The 19,308-nt window shown below is 51.3% G+C and overlaps 1 protein-coding gene across 1 annotated transcript in view; it reads left to right on the forward strand.

Moving 5' to 3' along the window:
- The window catches only part of MYLK (myosin light chain kinase), a 179,846-nt gene that overhangs the window by 87,276 nt on the left and 73,262 nt on the right, over positions 1 to 19,308 (forward strand). Inside the window, 4 exon segments of the mRNA XM_030330671.2 lie at positions 496 to 517; positions 5,835 to 5,884; positions 6,324 to 7,669; positions 14,770 to 14,886. Of these exon segments, the coding sequence (XP_030186531.1) occupies positions 496 to 517; positions 5,835 to 5,884; positions 6,324 to 7,669; positions 14,770 to 14,886 (1,535 nt within the window).

A 19,308-nucleotide genomic window follows, 5' to 3' on the forward strand; every position in this document is an offset into this window, starting at 1 on the left:
CATTGAGAACCTTCCCCACTGAGCTCAGTTGCCCAGAGTCCTCTGTCTTATTACATCCCAGCTTTTGTTCTCTCATTATGTGGTGTGCGGAGAATATGAAGGAGGAAAGAACTGATTAAAATCGGAAAGGCAGCAGGATAGAGGGAATGTATTAGTTGTCTATTGCTGTGTAACAAATTACCCCAAAATTGAGCAGCTTAAAACAAGTTATTGTCTCACACTTTCTATGGGTTGGGAACTGGAAGCTGCTTTGTGGGATGATTTCTACATCATGTGCCTTGCACATCCCACATCATTTTGCAGTGAACATGTTGGCAGGGACTGTAGTGTCTGAAGGCTTGACTGAGGCTGGAGGATCCACTTCTAAAATGGCTCACTCACAGGACTAGGGGCCCTGAGGCTTCTGCTCCTTGCCATGTGGACCTCTCCCTGGGACTGCTTGAGTGTCTTCGTGACATGGAAGTTGGCTTCCACAGACCTAGTGATCCATGGGAGGGAACAAGCTGGAACCTGCAGTGTCTTTTGTGATCTACCCTTGGAGGTCACACACCGTTACCTCCGCCACATTCTGTTTGTTAGAAGTCACTAAGTGCAGCCCAAGAGGGTTCCATCTCTTGGAGAGAGGAATGTCAAAGAACCTGTAGACATTTAAAACCACTACAGGCAGGTTAACCATGCCCATTCCTTTTTTCCTCCTGTTTAAGGTCTTTCTAGGTTACAGGGGAAGGTAAAGCTCCATGAAGACACACTGCTTTGCTCCCAGTGCCTAGAACAGTGCTGCCCAGAGCCAGCAGTTAGTGTCTGTTAAATGAAAGTGATCCAGAAATGTTCTTTTACCTTGAAAGTGCTGTAACTCTTAAAATTCCATGCCAGCTGTGGGCTAATGGAGACCGAATGCCAGCCCCTAGGGTTGATGTGAGCAGAAGAAGAGTACTCGTCTGCACCTCAACCCTGAAAACAGAAGGTTATGCCACATGCCAAAGATGTTTGGTCCTGCCTTAGCTCGGGTGCCTGGCCACTTTGTAAGGAGCTTGCTCTCCTAAATACTGAGTGTACCATGTCCAAGGCTCTGAGCTACAGAGAGACTCTGTAGCTACATGTCAAAGCTACTGGCATGACAGAGCATTATTCCTATAATAATAACAAAACCCAGTTTGTGCCTCACTTCTTGGGTCCTTGCTGGGCATGCGCTTTATGCTTGTATCAGTTAGCTTTTGCTGCATAATAAACTAGTCCAATATTGAGTGGCTTTATAAAAATAGTCATCTGTTATTTCTTTGGATTTTCTAGGAAGTTCAGCTTAGCTGGGCAAGGCTTAGCGAATCTCAGCTGAGTTAATGGAGTGTCTGTGGTCAGTTGCTGACATGGTTGTGGGCTGCCTGGTCATCCTGTTGCCATCAGCAGTATGCACAGAAGACACCAACAGCCTTTGCCTTGCACCCAAACCAGTTATCAGGAAGGCAAATCTGTTTCCAGAATAGGAAGAAGATACTGTCTTCCTCCCGCAGGCCAGTACAAATAATGGAAACTGATGACGTGTGAGACCAGAGCTTGTCTGCATGGAAGGAGTAGTGCTGCGGGACAATACTCACATTAATCGAGCCAAACATCCTAGAAGAGATGAGCTTTTTGTGGGATTCTGAGGACAGTAGGCTGAGATTTAGCAAATGAGTAAAGGCTTGGCTGTTAAGGGCATGTTGAAGAGGCTGAACAAGAAAGGGTAGGGAAGAGCAAAGCAAGGGCTGTGGGAAGTCTGCCAGGCCAGAGTGGAGGGTTGCACTGGGAGGTCGGCAAACAGACTGTCTGGGCCCAGCTGGGGATAGTCATAAAACTTAGACTGTCCCAGCTGGAAGGGACTTCAGAAGTTATCCAGCCGACTCATCGTTTAATAATGGGGGAAACTGAGGTCTCAGGGTCACAGACTTGCTCACGGCCACCCAAAGACAAGTAGCAGAGCCCAGATTGGAACCCTCATCGCTGTCTTTTAATCAGATTCTCTTCCATTCCTTGTTTCTCTCAAGTGCACGAGAACTTAGGGAATCCGGGAGGTTGCGCTGGGGTCCACATCCACACAGCCCTTGTCCCATGCCCCTCCCCAAAGTCCATCCTCTTCATTCCTTTGGGAAGCTGTTGCCCTGCCTTGGCTTTGTCCCCTGCTGGGGAGTATGTGCCAGGTCCACCAGGGGCCCCATCCCCTCCAGCTTTTCTCATGCTGGCAGAAATCAGACCTAGACCCAGGACAGAATGCCTTTCAAAGAGGGAGACCCGATGTCTGGGATGCAGGGGGGTGGGTGACGTGACAGCTCCTATCTATCCCTGCTCATGCTGCGGGATAGGTGTGGCTAGATGGGTTCTGCCTCCCCTTCCTTAGCTCTTATCTCCTGAACTAAAAGAGGAAGTGTCAAAAAGTTCCAAATTTCAGCTGAAATTTTTGAAAGATTGAGACTTGCCAGGAAATTAGTTCTTTAAACTAATTTTGCCTATAAAATCCATTCCAGGCAAGGGTGATTCAGAGTGGGACAGGGTCCAGAGTGGGCTTCTTATTCAGGGTTTGGGAGGTTGGCAAAAAGAGTTTTGCTAGTTTGTGAAAGGTGCAGCCTATGAGGTCATAGCCCCATACCTGCTGTGGCAGCAGCTGGGCTGGGCATAAGGCCTCATCCTCAGCCCCAGGCCTGACTTTATAACTGAGTATGTAGATGCAGACACCAAAGATGGCTTCAAGAGGCTGTTTGGCTGGTTATATTATCTGGTGTGTGGGTCCCAGGCCACAGGCCTTTCTGACCTTTGTAGACTCTGAACGAACACATGACTTTCTTAAAGGCCTCACAGAGATTTAAGTTTATGGCTGCAGAAATGGTGACCCCCAGGTCACCCCAAGGGATGAACCACTTAGTGAGGCAGCCATGGTATCCCACGTTTACCTCAGTCTGCCCCTCAGACTTCTCCAGGTGCTTCAGGGTGAGGCCTGTGGACAGGTCTAGCAATAGGCTACCTGTGCTCCCTTCTTAAGGGCGGGTAATGGAAAACAACAGAAGCCCTTACCAGCTTCCCCATGGGAGACAGAGCTTACTCCAGCTCCGGGGACTGGGAACCCCACCATATAAAGCCTCTGAAAGGTATGGCTGGGCTAAAGCATAGCCATCTGGTCAGGGTCTACTCCTGATTTTTGCATCCGGGCTGTGTTGTGCCTGTGGCAAGAAGAAACTCAGCTGAGGCAATGTTGGAAAGTGCTACTGGGAAAACACGGTCCTTGGCCATCCTGTCCTGCTGCTCCTCACCAATGTTGGGCCCCACACCCTGCGCTTGAAAGAAAAGTGGGGGAAAGAACGGCCTAATACTGACCAGCAGCCTGGCCGAAGTGGGGTGCCAGGGGGCTGGGCCTCACCCACAAATGACCTCTCATGTTTAGCTACAGGTGATCCAAAGCCCCATGAGCCCTTCTGTGCTGAGTGCTCAGGATGTTCTGAGGGCCTCTTAGCCCTTTCCCAGGGCCAGGTATAAGGAGGCACCTGATTGTATTTGTTGAGCAAAGGAACACCCTTGAGCCTTCAAACTGTTTGGACAGGAGGCCCCAGAACCCTGAATCTGGGCCCCCTGAGAGCCTGAGCATCACGGAAGGTGACCAGGAGGGGACCCCAATAGATGAGAGGAGAGTTGGAGGACAGCACAGATCAACGATCCTTGTTTCAATGGGTCTTCATGCCTGGGAGTGAGCAGCACCCCCCGTTTCCCCTGCATATCATCTGCCACACCACAGGCCTCCTGAGTCTGATCAGGACCTGGCCCTCCACTGGGAGGGAGGCCAGGCAAAGCGAGGTAGATACCCACATACCTCAGCAGAGCTGAATGAACACATGCTCAGATGTCTGTGCACGTGGGGATGGACTGTGTTTATACACCTGTTCCGGACACAGACCTGCAGGTGCAGGTGTCCACCAGGTAAGATCCCATGTATGTGTGTATCCATGCGTGTGGTTGATGTGTACATACACACAGAGACATGAGTAGACTTGTACTGACAAGCACTGGGGCAGAGTGGGAAGGTTACAGATCCTGGATTCAGGTAGACACGGGTGTCCATCCCTTTTTCTGCTATTTTTAGGCAAATTATTTAATCTTTCTAAGCCTTATTGTTATTTTTTAAAATAAAATAAAATAAAATAAAATAAAATAAAATAAAAACCTAATCAGTGAGATAGATTATGTAAGGAACCTGTCACAGAACTTGGCACTCATCTGTGGTGGGATCTGAGGCACACGTCGGACCATGAAGTGCTAATAAGATGGCCATGCAGGGGGCATGAGTGGGAGACCATGGGAGTCCCAGCACTGCCTCATATAAACTCCTGAGCCTCCTTTCCTTACCTTTCAAATAGGCATACTAGTGCTCCATACCTCACTGGGATGCTATAGGCACAAGAAGATAATGGTTGTGAATGAAAGCTGGAGGTCACTATATAAAATGGGAGGTTATCACCTTGAAGAGTCACCCTTGGCTCTCAGTCCTGCTTACCCCCACCCTCGCCCCTTGCCCCCACCCCGCCTGAGCAACTGTTGGCTGGTCAGAGCTCAGAACCGACCAGCAGCTGGCAGCCTTTGTGGGGTTTGGAGAGCTGATGGGCCTCCAAGTCCCTGCAGCACCCAAGCATGGTTACAGACCCTCCCTGAGCAGAGGAGCCTCAACTTAAAGGATGCTAAAGTTCAAAAACATTTTTTTAAATTTTTTTTTATGTATTTATTTCTGAGACTGAGAGAGACAGAGCATGAGTGGGGATGGGGCAGGAGAGAGAGGGGACAAGCAGGCTCAGGCTCCTGAGCTGTCGCACGAGGCCCGACGCGGGCTCGAACTCACAAACTGTGAGATCAGACCTGAGCCGAAGTTGGTCACTCAACTGACTGAGCAACCAGGCACCCTCCAAAAAAACTTTTTTTATGTTTATTATTTTTGAGAGAGACAGCACGTGAGCAGGGGAGGGACAAAGAGAGAGAGGGAGGACACAGACTCTAAAGCAGGATCCAGGCCTGAGCTGTCAGCATAGAGACCTGAGGCAGGGCTCGAACTCACATGAACTGGGAGATCGTGACCTGAGCCAACAGCAGCAAACTAACCAACTGAGCCACCAGGCACCCCACTAAAGTTTTCATTGTGGGTTGAGGAATCCAGAGCTCTCCCTACCGGAAGGAAGGAGAGAAAGGGCCATCCACACAGGAAGACACCTGTTCGGTTTTAATTCAGAAAGTTTCTGATCTGTAGGGCATTGGCTGATGCGTGGGGATGGAAGGTGTTTTCATTTTGCGAGCAGGAGACGGGAAGTAGCAAGCTGGAGGGCGGGGAGGAAGGGACACTGCAGAGAGGACATAACCATCTCTGTATTGAGGAGTGTGAAGTCAGGACTCAGGGTCACTGCCCAGGGCTGCACAGTTCTAGATCAAGCAGCTCCATCACACCCTAGCAGGTTTAGACTTTAGTTTTCTTTTATTTATTGAGTGATTGTATTATTTTTGTAATATACTTACAGAAAAGTATTCCTACTTCTGGATATCTGTCTAAGCTGTTGTTCAGATTTTTTTTTCCTTTTTATACAAGAGCTGGGGGGAAAAAGGGTGACCAAAGAGGAGAAGGTCCCTGCCCTAAATCTAGGCTTGTGTGGGCATGTGGGGTCACAGCTAAGCCCTTGACTCCCTGTTCCCTGGAGCAAGCCAGCCAGCCTTTGGCCAAGTTCCTGCTTACCCTGTCCTCCTCACAGCCCTCGGCTGAGCAGGCCCTTGGCTCAGAGAGCCTCTTGATCTGTATTGATCTCTCGAATTCTTCAGGAACCGGGTGGCGAATGCAGTTGCAGGTGTCACTGATGCTACAGAGCAGCCCTACCAGAGCCCCCCTGCGGTGAGTACCCCCAGGAGGTGCCTGGCCAGGCCCCATGCCACCACCCACCCACCTTTCTCCTGGCCCCCGCAGGCCCAGCCCAGCAGCCCCAGATTATTCGTATCCTCCAGCTGAGGCTGCTGAGCCAAGAGGGAGAGATTGGAAGGGGAATGAGGGAGGGAAAGCAGGGGAGGAGGGGGGGTGGGGAATTATTATTTTTTTTTTTTGCACACACCCTTATAAGGCTACTGAAGTCATTACCGATGTAACAAACCAAGTAAGCAAGCAAGAGCCTCTCACCAATGTTCCCTTCTATAAACACAGCCTGGCCAGCCCCAACCTCCCCTTCTCCCTCCCCTTTACCCTCCCTCCCTCAGGGATTTGCTCTCCCCTGACGTTTTGTTCTTACCCGGCCCCTTTTCCTCTTGCTACTTTCCTTTTTTCCCTTCACTGGTTGCAGGGGGAGGGAGCCTGCCAGCTGTGAGGGCCTCTGTGGCCGGGGAGCCAGTGCTGATGGTGGTGGCGGTGACCGCTATGGGACCCTGAGGCCCGGCTGGCCAGCAAGAGGGCAGGGTTGGCCGGAGGAGGAAGACAGTGAGGACGTGCGGGGAGTGCTGAAGAGACGCGTGGAGACCCGGCAGCACACAGAGGAGGCCATCCGCCAGCAGGAGGTGGAACAGCTGGACTTCCGTGACCTCCTAGGGAAGAAGGTGAGCACCAAGAGCGTGTCAGAAGAGCACCTAAAGGAGATCCCAGCCGAGCAGATGGATTTCCGCGCCAACCTGCAACGGCAAGTGAAGCCAAAGACTGTGTCAGAGGAAGAGAGGAAGGTGCATAGCCCTCAGCAGGTAGACTTCCGCTCGGTTCTGGCCAAGAAGGGGACTCCTAAGACCCCGGTCCCTGAGAAGGCACCGCTTCCGAAACCCGCCACCCCAGATTTCCGCTCGGTGTTAGGCAGCAAGAAAAAATTACCAGCAGAGAATGGTAGCAACAATGCCGAGGCCTTGAATGCCAAGGCAGCAGAAAGTCCAAAGGCTGTGGGCAATGCCCAGGCTTTAGGGTCCCTGAAACCCTCAGGCAATGCCAAGCCTGCTGAGACCCTAAAACTTCTGGGCAACGTCAAGCCTGCCGAGTCCCCCAAACCCGTGGATAACGCCAAGCTTGCTGAGACGCTGAAACCCTTGAGTAATGCCAAGCCTGCTGAGACCCCAAAACCTGTGAGCAACACCAAGCCTGTCGAGACCCCGAAATCCGTGAGCACCACCAAGCCTGCTGAGACCCCAAAATCCATGGGCAACGCCAAGCCTGCTGAGACCCCGAAATCCGTGGGTAACGCCAAGCCTGCTGAGACTCCGAAATCCATTAGTGCCACCAAGCCTGCTGAGACCCCGAAATCCATGGGCAATGCCAAGCCAGCTGAGACCCCGAAATCCATGGGCAATGCCAAGCCGGCTGAGACCCCGAAATCCGTGGGCAACGCCAAGCCTGCTGAGACCCCGAAATCCGTGGGCAACGCCAAGCCTGCTGAGACCGGAAAAACAGCTGGGAAGGAAGAACTCAAGAAGGAGGTTAAGAATGATGTGAACTGCAAGAGGGGGCATGCAGGAGCCACAGATAATGAAAACAGATCAGAGAGCCATGGGACAGCCCCAACCTTCAAGGAGAAGCTACAAGATGTCCACGTGATGGAGGGCCAGAAGCTGCTACTCCAGTGTCAGGTGTCCTCTGACCCCCCTGCCACCATCACCTGGACGCTGAATGGAAAGACACTCAAGACCACCAAGTTTATCGTCCTCTCCCAAGAAGGTAACAAGGGCGAGGGCTGGGAAGAAGGGGGCTCTGTATCAGGGCCACTGCAGGCTCATGGAGCCTTGGGCCTTTTGACTGCCATTTGCAGCCCAGAGCCTGGGCTGGAATGCCCAGCCTCTGTGCCCCCTCGCTGACAAGACAGGCGCCCTGCTCAGGGCCCTCGGGCACACACTCCGTCTCTGGGCGGTGAGAGGTGGGTGGCTGGTCCTGTGGCACGTGCCCAAGTCCTGGCGTCTGTCTGGCAGAGCTGCCTCAGGGCAGCCCCAGCCGTGGCTCTTCAGAGCTGCCCTGGGCCTGAGCTCGTGCCCCACAGCTCTGGTGTGGAGAGGGCTGTGTGCGTGGATGTGACGGGACCCTGGGGCTGGAGCCCACCAGCGGCTCTGAGCTGAGAGCTGCTTTTGCGGCAGCAGTTTGGATTAGGAGAAGGGTGTGCACTGACGGGGTGGCACAGGACTATGGTTTGGGGTCAACAACAACTTAAGACTTGATAACATTGTGGGTTTGAAGGGCTCTGTCGGAGAAGCTGAAAACCCCAAACAGCCCCTACGGCACACACTCCTGGGCGGACAGAGCCACTCGCTTCCTAATTTGGATGAGACTTTTGTTTGCTGGTATTTCACATTCTTGGGTTATGGGGAGGGGGGGGGCACTAAATCCTGACATCTGGGGCCTTTCAGCGTCTGGAATTCTGAGATGGGTCAGTTTATACCTAGAGAAGAGATGGGGGTGAGAGGGACATTTTCCCTGGACCCTCAATTTGGTTTGAAATGTTTCAGCCAAGCATCTCAAGGCTGTAGGGGAGCTCCGAGTCCAGCAGACTTCCCACACCCCACTCTGGTGGCCAGCCCTGGAACAGAGCCCAGCCCGAGCTTGAGGCTGATGCTGGTGGCTCGGGACAGAACAGGGCACAGTGCTCCCCAGGAAATAGCATTTTACCCTTAAGAGGTAGAGGGCGGCAGCCAAGCAGAGGCCCAGGTGGACAGGTCCTATGAGTCCTGATCCACTGAGATGTCACAAACAACCCCAACTGCGCTGCTCCCCTTTCTGTCCTCTGACTGCACACCCCTCTCCCCTCCCCCACTGCCCCCTTCATCAGGCTTCTTCCTTCCTCATGAAAGGCGAATGGAGGAGCATTTGGAGAAAGCAGTATCCCTCTCAGCCCACAGTAAAATTTCTCTCTTTATCCTGTAACTCAGTCAGCAAATCTGGAGCAGCTGAGCGTTTTGAATCTAAGTGCTAAAAGAGTAAAGGGGAAGTTGACCAGGACAGAGAAAGTGTTTTATTTTCTGCTGCTGTGTTGATAGGAGAATGTTTTTATGTGGTTATCTCCAGATTGGCAGGGTCCTCGGGAAGGCATCTCATCCACACACACACACCCCCACCTTGCCTCTGCTAGTCCAGCCTGCCTGTGGTCCACACACAGGTGGGCATGGGGGAATCACCACAGTGAGGTGCGATGTCCAGGGGAGTGGATGTCGCAGCTGTCCCTGTCACCCCTGTGGGCCCCTCCCAGTTGAAAGCCTTTGGTAGAACTGATCTGAAACCCTGACTGGGAACATTTCCCAGGCTACCCTGTGGTGATCTCTCCAGGAAGGATGGAAGGTGGGTAGCCGTCCGCCCTTGGGACATGTGCGGTCAACATGAGGCCCATGGCCACACCAGCCTCAGGGAAGCCAGTGTTCAGATAGCTGAGGGCAGTGCCCAAAGGAGACCTGTGTGGAACCTGCAGGGTCCCTAATAGTAGCTTATATACAGCCTTCTCGACTGAGCAGTGTAAGCAGACCTCAGCTCTGGTCTCAGAAACACGCCTGAGCCATTAGACCCTGGCTGCTCGTGTCCAGAGGGTCTTGAGCATGTGGTATCGCCTGTCACTGAGCATTAAAGGGTGTAGAGACCCAGCTACTCCGGTATCACCTCCCATAGAAACCACCTCAAAGGGACAGTTTAGGTCCAAATCAGAGGAAGAAGAAATGATTAAAAAAGGCCAGCACAAGGAGTGGATAGAGAAGGTCTAAGGGAGGTGGATAGAAGGGGTTGTAGAGACAGCCCCAAGTCCAACTTTTAAAATATTCTAAATATTTGTAATTCTCCTTTGAAAACTTAAGAATAGCTTGCACACACTGAAACAAACACCATTGTGCCAGACACTGCTCTAGGCATCTTACGCTTTTCACTCTTTTAATCCTGCCCTTTTCCAGAAGTGAGGTGTCCTGCCCGAGATTGCGCAACAGGTTAGTGACAGAGCTGGGATTTGAAGGTAGGCAGCTGAGTTCAGGCGCCTAGACCTCCATGCCGTCTTACCTCATAGTTAACTCTTGTTAGGAGTCAGCACACTGGTACAGCTGAGAAACCTTTCATGATGCACTCACCCAGAGCGTTGTCCATCAGGAGAAAATACTAATGGCTATTTACTCCTCGACACTGTCAGTAGTGTCAAGAGGCTGCAAGACTGGCGGGTGCCCTCTAGGCTTGCCAGGTTTCTGGCATTTTCCCTGCAGTGGAGGAAGCAGACCTTGACATGGGCCTGTCTGCCTTGCCACGGTAGGGAGAGTGCCTGGTCTTAAAAATACCATCCCCGTTTTTCGGTCCGTCCCTTCTCTAGAGCTTCTCCCTCTATGTCTTCAAGAGCCTGGGTTAGACACAGACCCCAGGAAGAAAGCCTGTCTTCAAGCCTTATCAGTGACCACTTCAGCAGGCCCCACTGCAGGGAGCAGGGCACTCTGGGAGGTGTGAGTGGATCTGTTCTCCATAGATCTGGAAAGAGGGGGCACACACTCACAGTGATAAAACTATTCCAGCCAAGTGCTGAAGTTGAGCTAGTAGGTATAGAAGAAGGAGCTGAGTGCTGGGGCCACAGGAAAGGCTGGTGCTGAATGAGCTGGGCCAGGACCCATGGCAGGCAAAGGAGGGGAGGTATGGGCTTCTCAGGCAGGGGCTCTGGCAGCAGCAAAGGCAGGTCTACTCACAGCATGGGCTCGGCTGGAGAGGAAGGCATGTCCCATGCCATCCCATATCATGCTAAAGAGCTCAATCCTCAAGGCAGTAGGGAGCCATGTAAGAATGTGGAATGAGGAGCAGTGCACACAAAGCTAGGGTAAGGGTTTAGGGGTTTTGATTGACTCCCTACCCAAAGACAAGTAAGGAGCCTACTGAAGAGGTCAGGGAGAAAGGTGGCAAGGCTTGGGCTAATATAATAAGGCAGCCATGGCACAGACAGGAAACAACCAGTTCAAGAAGCAAGGACAGAGTTAATAGATCCTGTTGCCTGGCTTGGGAGCAGGGGGCAGATAAAGAAGAGGAAGGAGTGGAAGACCACTGTGTGCCAGTGTCTGGGTGACTGGGGTCACATTTCTATTGACATTGATGGAAATAAGGAAGCTGGTGGTTTGAGGTGGTCTGGGGGTGAAGGTGGAGGGAGTGGCTAAGGGGGTCTCCCTGTCCTTTGCACCCCACTCTGCATCCTCTCTGCCCCCCACCTCACTGGCTTGGAATCCTTCTTCCTTCACTGCTCTGAATCCTGTGCTGTTGTCATCTAAGATCAAAATTTGCTTCCTCTAGGTCTTGCCAGACCATTGTCACCAGCCTTTGGCCACGAGAGACTTCTCGTGGAGTACGGTCCGCACATACATCTACACCCTACTGCTGTGTTTACAGGTTTCAGGGGGCTTCTCTGAACTCCTGTGGCTTGGATAGGGCTCATAGCCTCCAGGCCCCCTAAAAACAGGGTTTTGTTCCCCCCATTTAGCACCAAGGAGAGAAGAGGTGTGTAACGAGTCGGCTGGCATTGACTGCTAATTCTTGAAGGGACATGTAGAGGCACCCTTCCCCTCCCTGCATCCCCCAGAGCTGCCAGGCAGATGGTGGCCACTTATGGTGGCTGGGCCTGGCCTCCAGGCCTGTGGAGGGATGACACCAGGCCCTTTCAGGCCTGCAGCCGTGCTCCTCAGGCTTTGGCCTTGGCTGAGGACTGGGAGGGATGGCCAGTGAGCCAAGGGGAGCTCTACACTACTCCCGAGAAGTGTTTTCATCTTTATGCCCTGTTTCCTGTCCCCAGGCCAGGCTTCTTTCCCTGGCAAACATGTCTCCTAGGCTAACACGAGAATTTATTTTGTTGCCGTTGTCAACCGATGATTCGTTTTTAATCACCTTTAATGTGAGATCTTGCAAGGCTTTTTTAAAAATCTATGTGAATTCATCATACAAAACACTAGGATTTATGCATCCTAGTGCATAAATGCAATATGCAAGGCAATATTGTTGTATGCATAATCCATTTGAAGAACTCTGACGTAGGAATTTTTTCCTTTCAGAAACTATCTTATCTTTTTCAATGGTAGGTTTTATTTGACTAAATGTTCATGACTTTCTCTTGCATAGATCTTCCCAGATCACCTGCTACAGAAATGTGCCTTGGTCATCTCAGATGGCAATTTTTTTTTCTTTTTTATTGTGACTGCATTCCAGTCTCAGGAAAAAGATTCATAATAGACACAGTCACTGCCCTCCAAGAATTAGTGTGGGAGACAGACATGTGTTTCAGCAGTGGCCTTGGAAGACATGCTCTGATAAAGAGAAACTCGGGGCACAGAAGAGGTCTGTCTGTGGCTGGGGATGCTTATGGGTGATAGGGAAGGCACTGTCCTCAAGGAGGTGATCTGGAGCTGAGTTGCACTGTCCAGACGTTCTAGGGGACCAGGGTGGGGAGGCACTGCCCACTGAGGGTATCCTCAGAGCACAGCCTCTAGGGCTTTGGGCCACCCCCTCTCACCCTGCACACCCCCCCCCCCACCCCGGCCTCCCCTCTCGCCACACACTTGGAGCAAGATGGGAGACCTCAGACTCCATGGCCATGAGGGGCTCTCTCAGGGACAGTTCTAGCTGAGCCATTTATTGGATCCTTGGTTCTGTGGTGACTGCTACCATCCCCCTCACCTCCCTCAAAATTCCCCACCAGGCTGAGGCTTCTCGGAAAAAAAAAACTCTGGGAAACGGTTTTTCTTCTGGAGGTCAGGAATAAGCTGTCCCACAGGAAATACCAGATTCTTCAATCTGGGCTAGCCGGGCCTCCAGGCCTGCCTGGGGGCCCTCCCCCAGCCCACGCAAGCACAAGCACATGGCCAGGGGTCCAGGCTTTGGGAGGCTTGACGCGCTGCCTGTTCTGCTACTTTCCCTGGTGAGGGGGTGAGGGCTGTGGTCTAACCGCCCCAACTTCTCCTGGTGGTCTCACCAATGTCTTTGCACTTTGTGCCATTTGGGCTTAAGGCTGAAAGCAGTGAGGGGACTGAAGCTGAAGCACAGTCAGGGATCCAAGCAGGATATGTACTGGGAGTGGGGTGTCTGCTCCCAGAGCCTTAGCCTCAGACTGAAGGGAAGTGACAAAAGGGGGTGTGTTTCCTCTAAGCCTCAAATCAGGATGCGAGAGGTCATCTTAGCAGCCTCCTGCCCTCTCGGATGAGTGGAAGGTCCTCTCTAGAGAGGACAGTCACCCTCAATCCCAGATTCCTGTGCCTCACGGTCTCACTCCCATGAAAGTGAGTCCAACCTGAGCCCTTTCTGTTGCAGTTTCTGCAAATTCTGTCTCCTAACTACAGTGAGAAGAGATCCTGATCCCTTGCCCTCCCCTGTGGGAGAATGTAGGGAGGCCTTTCCTGAGAGGTAAGGTCTGTATGAATAGGAGGGAGGTGGTCCGGAGGACTAAGGTTTCCTTGTTCAGACATAAGCCAGGTGCCAAGAAGCAAAGAGAACTGTTAAATGCCTCTGCCTTCCTTTCTAGCCTTAGTGAGGTTCTCTGAATACCCTTGTATTCATTGCTCTCAAGTCTGTGCCTCTGCCTAATGGGGGTGAGGGTACTTTTTGAGATCAAAGACCCTTTGGGAGCAGTGCCTGTTGACCTCCCTTCTGGCCATGTTGCCCTGCACATACGCCTGGGATGAACACAGTTCTGTCCACGCAGGGCCGGTGGCTTATACTGAGCAATTGGCAGGGGGAGTGGAGTAGCTGGAGCCAGTGGCTCCAGGCAGCAGGATGCACGTGGCCCTGGCTCTGTCCTCCTCTTTTTTGTAATGACTGCCGCCCTGACAACAGGGCAGCTTTGGGCAGGACGCCATGCTGTTGACTTGTTTGTGTGTCTGAAGGCAGGAACTCCAGTGCGACTGCCCTCCTGCCTGGCCCAGCAGTCCCAGCCCTCAGCTGGCCTCCCCCCACATCCTGAGGGAAATCCCCCAAGGGGGGAACTCCAGGGAAGTAGCCCGCTCTGGGGTGAGAGAGCTAGGGTGGGCAGGGACCAGACCCCTGATTCCTGTGTGTGCCCAGCCTGGCTTCTCCTTTCCCTAACCAGGCCAGAAGAGGTTGCTGGGGTGGAGAGACTCTACCCCTCTCTGAGGTCACCAAAAGACCTTGCACTGAAGGGAGATGCCCCAAAGTGCCCCTCTCCCAGCCCAGTGCCCCTCGTTGGCCGTGCTTCTCAGCTCAGATACTATTCCTGAGAAGATAGCTCCAGGGTCCCAGGCTATAGTTCCCTCTTTCTCCCAGCAGACCTTCCCACAGGTCAGTGTTCCTGCTCAACAGGGACCCCTGCCTCTCTCACCCACCTCTTTGTTCAGGACTCCCTTTTCTAAGATTCCCAGAATAAATAATTGCTATATGCTGGGCGGAGCCTCCTCACCTGCCACTGTTCCTAACATGGGTCTATAAACCTGTGCCTGGCTACTACTTATCTCTCTTGGTGACATGCCAGGGTGCAGGTCCAGGGTCCCTCCGCTCCTTCTATTGTATTGGATGCTCTCCAAAAGCTGATATTATTTTGCTCTCTTCTTCTGTGCCTTTCCATTATGTTCCTATAAGAGAGCTTGCTGGAATTTGGGAAGAGGGTACCAGGAGGAAATATACTTAGGGATCAGTTATTTTGGACCTGGCTTATCAGAAAAAACTACCCTGACCTTTGGTAGGGAGAGAGGGTTGGTTCCCACAGGACGTCTGACTTCTGGGCTCCCAGTGGCTATCCATGTGAATAACATTCACCTGCCATGTCCCAGGTCCCAGGGCAGGTATTGGGCTTATATTGGGTCCACTCAGTGGTTCTTCCTCTTCCTTCCTAGGTTCACTGTGCTCTGTCTCCATCGAGAAGGCATTGCCCGAGGACAGAGGCGTATACAAGTGCATAGCCAAGAATGGCGCCGGCCAGGCTGAGTGCTCCTGCCAAGTCACCGTGGATGGTAGGTCGTGCCCACCCATCACTGCCACACAAAGTAGTCCCACTTCTCAGCCCTTCCCTGGCCAACCATACCTAAACAGAACTGCATCCAAGACTGCCATCCCTACCCGAGGCATTTGTTTTGCACAAAATGAGCCAGAAAGGAAAATGGCAGCTCTACTTGATGGCCCTATGTGACCTTGCAGCCCTGTCCCTGGCTGAGAGGAAGGGCCGCTCACCTTATTGTCCCTGCCCTGTCCCCAGTCCTGACCCCCAGATGCAGAAGCTTGCTGAGCGGGGAAACCAGGCACTGGGGTGGAGGAGAAAAGACACACCCACAGGAAAATGACTACATAGTATTTTACAAGCTACAGCAGACAAGTGTCAGTGCTGGCAGGTCAGACCCTTGGTGAGGTGAGGACGGAGTAGAGCGGGGTCCATGTGGGGATACTTCTCTGAGGAGGTGAGTTGGGGCTGCATCTTTGGGTAGAGGGGAGAAGCCCACCTCTGCAAGAAGAGAAAGTAATTGTAATACAGCAGAGGGAAAGGAAGAAATGTGGGGGCAGAGGGCTGCCTGGTTTGAGTGGAGTTTCATTTTTTTTTTAATGTTTATTTATTTTTGAAAAAGAGAGACAAAGAGAGAGGGCACAAGCGGGGAGGGGCAGAGAGAGAGGGACACACAGAATCCGAAACAGGCACCAGGTTCCAGGCCGTCAGCACAGAGCCCGACATGGGGCTGGAACCCATGAACCGAGAGATCATGACCTGAGCCAAAGTCGGACGCTTAACCTCCTGAGCCACTCCGCGCCCTCTAAGTGGAGTTTCTGAGTGAGGAAAGGGGGAGGCCAAGCTGTGAGGGGTTGAGATTTATCCTAAAGCAGGCTGTGTGTTTGTGACTCTTCTTTCTCTCTTCTTTGTGAAGTTTAGAATTAGAGCCTTAGAAGTAGAACAGACCTTGGGATGATCTAGGCAACCACCCTCATTTTGAAGAGTAGAAAACCAAGGCCATTGAGAAGGAACATGCCCTACATGAGGTTTCCTGGTCTGTTGAGGGCCAAGCTAGAGCCAGAATGCTGTAGTGGGATTCACAATCCAGAGTGCTTTCTTCTTTTTTGATACTTGCCTGGAACTGTCTGAAAAGGTTGTGTGGGGGAAATAATTTCTTGCTCTTGAAATGCCTGGTTAGTAACTCTTAGTGACACGTGAAAAACTGGTGTCCAAATAAGGCAACTCAAAGACCAACTTTGTTGCTCTTCTGACTCCTGAATATGATCACTTGGGGTATAAAGTCCTGACCTGTTTCCCTGCCATTCCACAAGATGTAGAACCTTTGTCCCCATTCTCGGCTTTATAATCTGATTTCCTGATCATAAACACTGAGATCCGTGATATATTAGGAATGGAAGAAAAGAAAGTCTTTTCTTTTTTCTTTTTTTTTAAGAAAAAAGAGCATTGAGGTGGCTCAGTCAGTTAGGTGTCTGACTTTAGCTCAGGTCATGATCTCACAGTTGTGGGTTCGAGCCCCACTTCAGGCTCTGTGCTGCGGCTCAGAGCCTGGAGCCTGCTTCAGGTTCTGTGTCTCCCTCTCTCTCTGCCCCTCCCCTGGTCATGTCTCTGTCTCTCTCTCTCTTTCTCTCAAAAGTAAATAAACATTAAAAAAAAATTTTTTTTTAAACTTTAAAAAAAATAATAAAAGAAAAAAGAGCGCTGAAAAGTTAAAAAACATATACACACAATGGCAAAACAACTTAAATTGTCAGTAGCCGGCAGTAAAGCTGAAATGGAAGACTATTGTGTATGTGTCTCCCTGGAGGAGTTCTGTGAATGTATCTGTCACTGGGGCTCTGAGTCCAAGGAGTGGATTTGATGGGTCAGTTCAGAGCCGGGCTTGAAACCCATGTTTTGAGGCTCTGGGTAGAGGGGCTGCTGCCGCCAGGTACTCTGTGGTGTGTGACCTGGGCTGTCACCTGCCCAGGTCACGTTTCCTGCTGCTTTCCCTATAGGTGCTGCAGTTTACAAAAAAAAAAAAAGAAAAAGAAAAAAAAAAGTGTTTCTGGGAACTTGACTCCAAACAGCCCACACTTGAGACCCATGCTAGACCCAACCAATCTAGAAGGAAGCCCCGCCTGCTAATAGCTGCTTTGGGGATCCCTGGATTCTTTGGGTCCTGTTTACAGGGCTAGCTGAAGGCGGGACAGCAATTTATTCTCCTTATCTGCGAAATGTCAGCACCTTTTTGAGAAACAGCAAATGTTTTATTTTGAAAACCAAACTTTGTTTTCAAAATAAAAATTTCTTTTTCCCTATAGAATACATTTGGGTTTTTTTTTTTTTTTTTTTTTTTTCTTTTTTAAGGTTTGGGGAATTCATTCAGCAACATATGGGACTTTTTTACCCATAAGTTGGCTTCCTTCTACTAGATTCCCTTGTACTCTTTGCTAATCTTTTTTTTTTTTTTTTAATGTTTTATTCTTGGGAGAGAGAGAGAGAAAGACAGAGAATGAGCAGGGAGGGGCAGAGTGAGAGAGGGACACAGAATCCGAAGCAGGCTCCAGGCTCTGAGTTGTCAGGCGCCACAGAGCCCGATGTGGGGCTCGACGGAGCCACCCAGGATCCCCACTCTCCACTAATCTTGATCACCATTAGTTATCTCTAGTTTGGCCTCAGGGCTGCCGACTGGGATCTGGGTCTTAGGAGAAGAGCTAGCAAAGAGGTCAAAGGGAGACCAGCTGAGATAACAGGACTGACTCTCAGTTAATTGGTTTTGTTTTTCAAAGAGAAAAAGGGCAGCCCCTTCACACCCACTCTTTTCCCTGTTGCTAGACTTGGAGATATATTAGTGTCCTGCGAGTGGGTGGCCTTCCTGCCACATGGAGTTTTATTTCTCAGTCATGAGCCACCTCTTCACAAAGAACTGCAGTTTCCCTAACTGCTCCCCTGCCACCTTGCCTCACCATTTCCCCTCCTGTGCTCCCCTCAGCCCAGCTGCTTTCCTGTCCTCCTTCCATCCCCTGGTGCTCCCGGCTCTCCCCAAGGCAGTGGTACCTAACTGAAAGATCCCAGGGGGTCCATGGACTCTGAAATTATAGGCAGAATTTTGTGTGCTTTTAAGTCAGAGCATTTTTCTGAAGAGAGCACCCATAGTTTTTAATCAAACTTGCCCTAAGAAGGGACTGTTACTGAATTTGCAAGTTCGTTCATTGCGTGGGATCTCCTGATTTCTCTCTCCATCTGCAGCTGCCTGCTTAACCTCCCGATAGGACTGTGTCCCTCCTTCCCAAGGGGCAGTGAGGTTCCTCTCCACTATAGCTCATGCTGACATGAGCTGGCCCTACCCCCTGACAGTCACTAGCTATCAGTCACACAGCCTGTGCCAAACACCATGAAGACTATGTATCTGTGGCCAATATAAGGATATATTTCAGGACCTCATGAAAATGACTTTGGCTCATTGGCCACTCTGTATTAGCCACATTCCTGTTTTTTCCCACTTAGAGTAAAGACAAAGGGAGGTAGCTTTTATAACTTAGCACATCTGGCCATTATCATCATGCTGTGTGTCTTTTCCCTAAGAAAAAGGGTGCTCTCGTGCACTTTCTTGATCTGGTCACACCCCTGTTCCTTCCAAGTGCAGCAGAAGGACCAGTGTCAACCTTGTACCCCAGAAAGCACCTGAAGCCTGAACTCTTTCAGGGGGACAAAGCTGACCTTCAAGGTTTGCTCTGGCCAGAGGCTCTTGTGCATTTTTAGCTCATCCAACAGTTGGGCAGGGTATCTCTCGGTGGGAAAATCGAGGCTCGGCGAGGGTCAGCATCCTCCCCAGGTCATGCAGACAGTACACAGGAGATGCAGACTCTCTGGATGTCTCTGATCCCAAAGCTCTTGCCCTTGGAGTCACCCTGCGCAGGGAGTTAGAACAGGATTTACCCTGACAGGGCTCACACCTGGGTGTGTCAGTTCTACAGCCTACCCTTTCCATGACTTGGTATGGCGTCTCTGTCTAGTGAATAGCATGGCAGTATCCACTGTCTGAGAGATCCAGGGCTGCCTTAGTAACAGCCCTTCCTACTGGGGAGTCCTCTGCTCACCTGGCCTGAGTGACCCATTCCCTCTCACTCCAGGTGACAGGTAGGGAAACAAAACCCTTTGTAGGCCCAAATCCCAAGACAGGGCAGCTTAGGCCACCCTCCCCCAGCCACCCTGGCCACAGCTACCAGTGAGATCAAGGGCTTCATGGCCATGGAGGGTCGTACATTTGTGTGGTAAGAGGTGATGTTCCAGCGGGCATCCCGTGGTCATTCATCCCACTCTGTGCCAGGCACTGCTTTGGGGCTGGGTTAAAAGCAGTGAACAAAACAGAAGGTCCTGTTATCGGGAACTTCACATTCTTGTGAGGGGGAAACAGTAACATAGATGAACAGACGTGTAATCTCAGGCAATACCA

Source organism: Lynx canadensis, chromosome C2 (genome assembly GCF_007474595.2).
Source record: "Lynx canadensis isolate LIC74 chromosome C2, mLynCan4.pri.v2, whole genome shotgun sequence".
In the NCBI taxonomy this organism is placed as follows: domain Eukaryota; kingdom Metazoa; phylum Chordata; class Mammalia; order Carnivora; family Felidae; genus Lynx; species Lynx canadensis.